Raw genomic sequence first — 9,002 nt, forward strand, 5'->3', positions numbered from 1 at the left:
GAGCGGTTCGCCCAATGAGGGTGAAACAGCTCCGTGACGTCACTGCGAACGCCCCCAGGAATGCCCTGAGTACAATGGCCAGGGAAAGCACCCGCTTAGCCTCAGCGCGTCTCTGCACGGGGTGCGGCACTATGTCCGACACCTGATTTAGTTACTAGCTGTAGACAATGGAAGTCCCCTATATACATGTTCTCCAAAAGGAATGCAGAAGCTAGAGAATGTATGGGGGGAATTAATCACGGCAGATAATGCCAGGGCGGAGATTGTAGGTGAAGAATTACATGAGAATGAAGTAGGTATAATGTTATTGTCTGTGTGTATATATATTTGCCCCTATAAATCGGGCAAATACGGTAATATTCCTGTGTTGCCTCAGTGTCCTGAAGACAAGAATCTGATCTAGACAAATAATCTCTCCCAAGGCACATATATAGCCTTCCCACCTCATTGCACTATACACTGTATTTTATTGTTAGCTAGTTTTTGTACCCGGCTTCGCCCGAGGAGCTGCCGGCACATCCGGACCTACCCAGATTAGTTCATAAGAGGCAAATATGTTACCTCCATGCCGTAACTGGGAATGATGGCTTTACCCGGTGCCTCCGGTACACGTTCGGTGTGGAGCCGCTTATGCTCCCTACAATTCACCGCCACTCCCCCAACTGACCAGGCGCTCTGTGATCCGACGCTGTGGACAGATCTGTAACACCCGTGTGCGTCGCTCTAATCACGATAGAACCAAATGGAGCTGAGTACTCCTTGAGAAAGCGCCCACTCGATGCGAAACGCGTGGGAGATTTTTGTCTTTTTTGTTTTGTCATTTTTAGTATGTAAATGAATACACTTTTTCCCTGTATCTGGTGAGTTCCGCTAGTTTTCCATGGGGTAGCAGTCCCACCAATCCTCATTTATTTTCCATTTGAATCATGTTTTGATCAAAAGACCAAACGACTCCTTTTTTACACAAACTTAGGTTCTAAGTGTACAAATGTTGCTAGTATATTTGAGCCCTATTGGTAGGAGCGCCGGATCTGTTCTTTGCGGTCACTGATGGAGCCTGGCTCTGTGTTACCTACCTGTACCAGAGGAGAAATGTTACAAGTGGAATCTCTCCCAATCCTCTGATGTTTGACAGTAATGAAGCTTCCGATTCACGGGTCGCTTGACCTTTTCTCTACAGTGAAGTATACACGGGAATCGATTCTGTAATTTATATGCACAGTAGAAGATATCTTGGACGGTTACTGTGCTCACCACAAAAGAGGCATTACAACCGTATCCAGTACACAGTTTCAATAATCCTCTATATACACAGTTGTATCTCTACATAACACATTTGTAAGCCCTTAAATACATCTCTTATAAAGTTACATTATTAGGCTCACACCAAAGTGAATGGTCTTAGTCGCAGCTATTCGGTATTTTGCTCAATGCATGATCCTTTTACCAAGAAATTTAACCCCTTGCCTTCATAGCTGTAATATCCGTATACTTTACTCAGAGTTGGTGAATCGGTTAAAAACACTTGCTTCAAAGGCCCAGTTCTCCCTGTACATTTATTTATTGTTTTTTGTCTATGTTTAAGGGTGTCTTCACCCTACCATGCAATAAGGCAGTGGTTGCCAACTGCAGTCCTCAAGAATCCCCAGGTTTTAAAACCTGTCCTGTTGGGAGTTCTTGAGGACTGGAGTTGGGAACCAGAACAATCTGTCTGTTTACACCTCTCTAGTTTTTAACTATTTATTTGTAGCCGTTTTTGCCCGAGTTTCCCCGCCCACTTGCTTACTTTCACATTTATATATCTTTTCTTACAAAGTTTACACCGGAACTAAACCGCGAGATACTAGGGTGTTTCAGCTCCAATGTGGGAAATCAAAATGGCTCCCAAATTCGCACGCGACTAGGAAGCTGTGAAGGCTGACATTGAGACTTCCTATTGGATGACTGCAGGTGCCATCTTGGAAATCCAGGCAGCAAGGCGGCAACTAAAATGGAATCTTGGCATCGTGAAAACCAGCGGGTCCCCGGAGATTACAATGGAGCGGTTCAGTTCTGGAGGAATCTGGGTTTGAAATGGGTTTAAAAAAAAAAAGGGGTGGAGTTGCCTTTAATATGGCTGCTAAGCCCCTCCCACTTTGTGATATCACTGGACCCCAAGGAGCCTCATCAAAAACATCTCAGGGTAGCTTTGAAGTCTGCATAAAAAGAACTCTCTGCTCCCTGGCGAGCGGACGCAGGTTAGAACGCGCCGCAGAAGGTGCCGTGTGAATGCTCCACTTCCGGCCGCGTTGGGTGCATTTCAATAAAACAACAAACTGCTAGGGGAAAAATAAAGTTATCTGGTTTTTTTTTTTATAACTTAAATTTTATTGAATGTTTCAAACATAGGATACAATACACAGTACGTACAATACACAATACATAGTACGTACAATCTCGAAAATATTCTCAACAATTAGGTAATGATATCATTCTTGTGAAGATACCCGGCCTTTCGGGCCCTACTCCGCCGGGCTATTCCGGGTGGAATAATAATAATAACAACAATAAAAAAAAAAAGATGGGGGGGGTTGGGGGTATGGGGAGGGAAAGACAGGGCGGGGGGGGAGGGTATGGGGAGTGGACGCTGATCCTGGCAAGACCCGCAGATCATCAGTGACAGACCCCCGCCCATCCGAGCTCTTCAAAGTTATCTGTTTTAACACCGAGTTTTATTTTCGGGAGAGCTGCACTTTGTAGGGGAGAGACAATGGCCGGGGTTAAAACATACAATTAGAATTTAGATTATCCCTCCCTGAAAATGAGCACTTATATACCACAAAACCAGCCTAGCAGCCCCCCTAATGAGTTTACTCTATATCAGCCAAAACAGCCCGATCGGCCTCTTCAGTGGATACAAATCCCGTATACCAGGGGTGGGTATCACCAGTCCTCAAGGGCCACCAACAGGTCAGGTTTTCAGGATATCCCTGCTTCAGCACAGGTGACTTAGTCGAAGGCTGAGTCACCTGTGCTGAAGCAAGGATTGATTGAGCCCACTGTGCTAAAGCAGGCTATCCTTAAAACCTGACCTGTTGGTGGCCCTTGAGGACTGGCGTTGCCCCCCCTTGCCCTAAACCTTCTCCTACTGATGAAATAGCTGCCGGGTACCATCCCAAAGCCTGGCAGAGCAACTGATACAGTGTGAAGAATTGTGCGCGGTGGAGAGACAGACAGGAACGCACAGTGACGAAGGGCGTTAAGCGACAAGTTTATACAGTGAAGCCCAACGCTAACGGTAAGACAGGATATTATTATTATTAATATATGTATTATTATACAGGCACAGCGCAGCTGACATGAGGCTATGGCAGCCCAATAATAAACATCCTTATCTGGCTTTGGCTACAGGAGATATGATAACCAGCAGACCATGTTGTGGCGTCAGAGAGATGGTCAATAAAGGTTTTGTTGCTGTTCTCTCCAGGGCAATAAATTAATGAGGAAATGTAATGTCTAAGTTCCTGCTATAGACTCAGGCTAAAAAACAACCTGTATAAAACAAATCGCTGCACCCGTTCATTCATCTGCCTGATCAGGGGTGGCCCACGCCAGTCCTCAAGGGCCACCAACAGGCCAGGTTTCCAGGTCCAAAAAAGGGTGCTAAGCTCTAGCACACTTTTACCCCCATACCTATCAATGGGAATAAGGGACGTGCTAAAACCTAGCACCCTTTTGTGAATCTGGGCCCAAGGGCCGGCGGTTTGCATTAGCGGCATCATCGAATCCCACAGAAGAAACTGGGTCCAACACGGTCAGATTTCGAGTTGGAATAAATGGTCAATCGGAATTAAGGCGTCTGGGAGACCTGCACATTAAAAAAAAATCCACTTTGCTGTTGATCGACTTTGTCAGATGAGAGTTAACGTACAATATAAAAATGTGCGTTATGCTTCACGCGCTTTCGTTTTCCTTGTAGTGCATTTCGATAGCATTCGAGTTGAAGAAAACCACAGTGACCGTGATGTCGTCTCTATACATCCGCGCTAAATCCTCGGGCAAGCTCAGCATGGCAGCCAGCTTCTCCTGCTCAATCTCGCCGTATTCGGTGTTCCCCAGGGCGCGTCTAATCAGGTGGCTCGCCACATTCTGGTCATGGGTGTGAAACCTCTTGGCGCGTCTCTTCAGCAGCAGGTTGTGCATGTATCCTAAGCTGCGCTTTTCCACGGACACTTCAGGTTCCTGCAAACGGACTTGGGAAAGATGTCCGGCCACCAGCTTCACCACCTCATTGTTATCCAGCATGTCCCACAGACCATCTGAAGCAACAACGAGAAATTTATCCTGGGGCCTTAACCTGTGATAGGTGACCTCTGGTTCAGCGGTCAAGTACGGAGGAGTGTGGTAGTTGGAAGGAGAATACTGATATATATTTAAAGGTTCAATGTTACAAGCATTTTGCAAGACACTCTTCTGTAATTCCTGACTCCATTTGAACCCAACGTCTCCGAACGCCCTGAAGGGCATCAGAATTCCCAACAGCCTGTTGTCAGTCACCACCGTGTCCTCCTCTGACTGCGGGTGGTCGGCCTGTACTCTTAGGAGCTCGTCTTTGTTGAACGCATTGTGGTCAGCAGTAAGAGGAAGAGAAGACCATGTCCCACGCTCATCTAGTACACCCAAGATGGCGCGGCAGTCCCCGGCATTAGCAACGTGCAAGTCAACGCCGTCAACGTGCGACACGCATGCGGCTGCCCCCGAGAACGCAATCTGCAAGGTCAGGTTCCTGACCAGTTCATTTTCCATGGGTGCCTGGGCTTCCAGGGAGATGTCACTGTCTAGCCTTTGGAAAGCGTACGCCAGGGCGTCTCCCACACTCAGCCCAGACTCATTATCCGGATTGATTAGCTCCTGCCAGTAAACCCGCAGGTGGTCCACGTAAAGCGACGCTGTTTCTCTGTAAGTGTAGTCGTTTCGGTGCTTGTGCCACTGGAGAATTGGTAGCGCCGGTCTCATGTGTTCCTGGGCAAACTCCATGTCTTCCAGGGTTTGCTGGGACATCAGGGAGACCGCAATGTAGTACAAGAGACGTTCACTTATTGCCTGAGCACATGCCGACCCTGCGTGGCCATCAAACACGCCAAACATGTGACCTTTGGTCTGCAAGCATGTCGCTGCGCTCCTACGGTCCTCGTTTGGCGTGTTGGCAGCTAACTGGTTACTTTCAAACTTCAGGACAGTACTACGATTCTTCCCGTCAAATTCGGGTGGTACCTTGTAGGACAGCTCGTTCGCCCGGAGTATATCATTAATATGAGATGGGGACAGCTGAAAGTGCACCTCCTCCTCTGTTGAGGTATGTCTAAAGGATTTATTTATTGAGAAGATGTTCGGATCCCCTAACACAGACCTGTGTGAGTGAGTACTCTACTTGCATGTGTGCGCCTCCATTTCATTTGGTGTCTGCTCCGGGTGCATTTGGAGAACCAGCGCCTCTCCCCCTGGAACACTGGGACGCTGTTTTTGGCAGAGCTTAAAATCCAGCCAGAGACTCTTGACATCATCAGCAAAGCGTCTACAAGATTTTTCAGTTCCGCCGTCAGTAACAAGGGGAGGCTTGTAAATCCTTTAATGAAAGCAAAGGGTACACACATAATCAGCCAAATAAAGTACGCAAGTGGTTAAACAAAACAAAAAACATTCTATGTTCACTTTTCAGTAGCTATTTGTTGCAGGTTGTGATTCTTTCAAATGGACCAACGTGAAAGAAATTCATAAGCATGAAGATCTTAAATGATAAATGTACAGACCAGTATACTATGCGGGGCTTTGAAAACTCAGTTATGAGACCCGTGAGCTTTTGAAAGCAATTTCATCTGTTGATCCATTAAAGGAGCAATCCAAGCCAGTGGTGCAGCCAAAAAAAATTCCTTAGTAATATAAGAATACATTGTAGCTGCTGAGTTACACTGACTGAAGGATTGATGGGAACTGAAAGGCAGCCATTTAGTGAACCCTGGGAAGCAGAATCTGCAGAAGCTGATCAATCACAGGAAAACAAATCGATCAGCAGCTTTGGTCATTAGTATATATTTTGTTTTAAATGCACGTGGATAGCCTCTTTAAGTTACCAAAAGACACACGGGGAATGTTTAAGAAAAGACACTCTTTATTTTAGGTTCTTAATAAAAAAACGTCACATGTAGCTCTATCTTTAAAAAAAAAAACAGTCCGTACTGTATAAATATACACATGTGGACACGTGTGTGTGCATATATTCTACAAACACACACACAGAAACGTAGACAAAAATACTGACATACAAAAAGCAGCAAACGCTCCGTGACGTGGCTTTGGGAAGATCGTGGTTCTTCTGTATTAGAGATCGGCACCTGCAGTGGTTATAAACCTTTTGCTAAATCCTGAGTCTCAGGACACTGAACCCCACTTGCAGCCGGACCCCTGCAGTAGCTGGTGGGGTGAATGAGAGGGGTGAATGGGTTCATTGAGTCCCCCTCCCACCAGCGTACAGAATTCGCCTCCCCTTCACGTTATCACTGGAGCGCTGTGACCCGTCTGCCAATCTCATCAGCAAATCAATGAAACCTATATCAGGCAAACTTTTCTTCTCGGACCATCTGGCATGCTTCAGTTTAAAGTACTTTTCCATGCTCCCAGCTTACACATTATTACATCACGGAAGTATTATGTAAAGTACCAGTTACTGCACAGGGGAGAATTTGGCGTCACTTTTTTACCCACCATAACTGATATAATATGTGGTTGAAACCTATTCCAGCTTCACATTGCAAAGCCAGTATAACCCGCCTCACACTGACAAGAAGGTCAAAAAAGCTGTCTGTGAGTAGGGTTACCAGCCACTTCCTCTTTAACCCAGTCTGTGCTGAAAAGCTGTATAATAAGGCAGTGTGTGCCCAGTGGTTTTACCATCCGATAACTTTCTTACAATGTTCAAGCATGAACAGATGGTGTAATATATAAATAAATATTTATAGCATATTGGTCATGCCAAGCATGGCTATGCACAAACAACTCCCTGGAAATATGTTTATCTTTGATCACATCGAAACCATTCGCTGCTGGACAAGTCAGCGCCAGACCCAATCCAACCTGCCTCGTCCACCAGTGACGTGACTAAGATGTTATTATATGTGCGATACCAGCATAAAGTTATAAATATATAGCAAACTGTTACATTATAAAATATAGGTCTAACGTCAATAGTATTTCTGAGTGCATTGGATAAGTGGGCTGGGGTTCGGCAAAGTCCCAACATATTTTTAAGGGGTTTCACAGAGCCACGGTATTTTGGGACTGGTTTGTTAAAAATTGCTACAAAAGAACATTTAATTTAATGTTTCAATGCAAGCTTATGATTTATATATATATATATATATATATATATATATATATATATTATTTTTTTTTGTCTGGGGGGGGGGCGCTGGCGGTTGCAGAGGTCCCTGCGCTCTTCCCCGCAGGCAAGTAAATGAAATGCCGGGAGATCGCGAGGCCTCAGCAACAAGAAAACTTACCGAGATTCAGAAGCTGTGGCGCGTCTCTATGGCAATGCGGCGTCAAATGACGCCGCGGGGGTGACGTCACAGACAGGCTGACGCGGTGGCAGGTAGGAAGGGAGAGGGCGCGAATCTGGAGCAGGGCAGACAGGGGGTGCGCAGCAGGAAAAGTTTGCGCTTCCCTGTCTTAGACAGGTCTGCAACCCTGCCTTTCACCATTATACATATATACATATATATATATGTATGTATGTATATATATACACACACATACCTTCCTGACAGGTCACTAATACCCCCACTATGCACTGAATGGTGATCAGGTGGCTCTGCAGAACCCCAGTCAGTCTGGTCTTCACCCTAACAGAATGATGTCCATAGGGGAACATCTCTGTAGGACTGTTTGGGCTTGTCCCCTTCATCCATTAGGGTGACCACCTGGTTGCCTGAGACAGCATTAGCCTCATGTCCCCCATCCTAAAATTACTATGTAACTTCTAAAATGAGATGATTGCTGCAAGATACAGACTGGCTGCCCCTACCCCCGGTAATGAGGGTTATCTCCTTACCAGTGACACCCCCTCCAGCTGTGAGACGGTGCCTCAGTGTCCCCTCTCTCCTCCGGGCCCCTGGCTGGCAGACACGTTGCTTGCATGCAGACTGCCCGGGCTGTGTGTGGCTGGCAGAACTTGCTGGGATTGGCAGCTTCAGAGACAAACCCCCATGTCCGGATCCTCCTCTTCCCTGTCACCGAGTCACTGCTGGGTTCCTGCCTCTGCTGACACACCTCTCACACCACAGCCATCTGCATCTCCTCCCCCTTATCCCCCCCCCCTCCTCTCCCCCTTATCTCCCCCCCCCTCCTCTCCCCCTTATCTCCCCCCCCTCCTCTCCCCTTATCTCCCCCCCCCTCTCCCCCTTATCTCCCCCCCCTCCTCTCCCCCTTATCTCCCCCCCCTCCTCTCCCCCTTATCTCCCCCCCCCTCCTCTCCCCTTATCTCCCCCCCCCTCCTCTCCCCCTTATCTCCCCCCCCCCTCCTCTCCCCCTTATCTCCCCCCCCCTCCTCTCCCCCTTATCTCCCCCCCCCTCCTCTCCCCTTATCTCCCCCCCCTCCTCTCCCCCTTATCTCCCCCCCCCTCCTCTCCCCTTATCTCCCCCCTCCTCTCCCCCTTCTCTCCCCCCCCTCCCCCTCCTCCTCTCCCCCCCCCTCCTCCTCTCCCCCCCCCTCCTCCTCTCCCCCCCCTCCTCCTCTCCCCCCCCTCTCCCCCCCTCCTCTCCCCTCCTCTCCCCCCTCCTCTCCCCCCCTCCTCTCCCCCCCTCCTCTCCCCTTATCTCCCCCCCTCCTCTCCCCCTTATCTCCCCCCTCCTCTCCCCCCTCCTCTCCCCCTTATCTCCCCCTCCTCTCCCCCTTATCTCCCCCCTCCTCTCCCCCTTATCTCCTCCCCCCCCTTATCTCCCCCCCCTTATCTCCCCCCCCTTATCTC

General features: G+C 48.1%; 1 protein-coding gene across 1 annotated transcript; it reads right to left on the minus strand.

Annotated features, from left to right (window-relative positions):
- Nucleotides 1-2,319: 2,319 nt before the first annotated feature.
- On the minus strand, nucleotides 2,320-8,242 carry PDP2 (pyruvate dehydrogenase phosphatase catalytic subunit 2). Its single transcript, XM_075576392.1, is given in 3 exon segments — nucleotides 2,320-5,369; nucleotides 5,372-5,605; nucleotides 8,087-8,242. Coding segments are annotated over 2 exon segments (1,608 nt in total). The 5' UTR covers nucleotides 5,544-5,605; nucleotides 8,087-8,242; the 3' UTR covers nucleotides 2,320-3,933.
- Between the last annotated feature and the right edge of the window lie 760 nt (nucleotides 8,243-9,002).

The sequence above is a fragment of the Ascaphus truei genome, chromosome 19 (genome assembly GCF_040206685.1).
Source record: "Ascaphus truei isolate aAscTru1 chromosome 19, aAscTru1.hap1, whole genome shotgun sequence".
In the NCBI taxonomy this organism is placed as follows: Eukaryota; Metazoa; Chordata; class Amphibia; order Anura; family Ascaphidae; genus Ascaphus; species Ascaphus truei.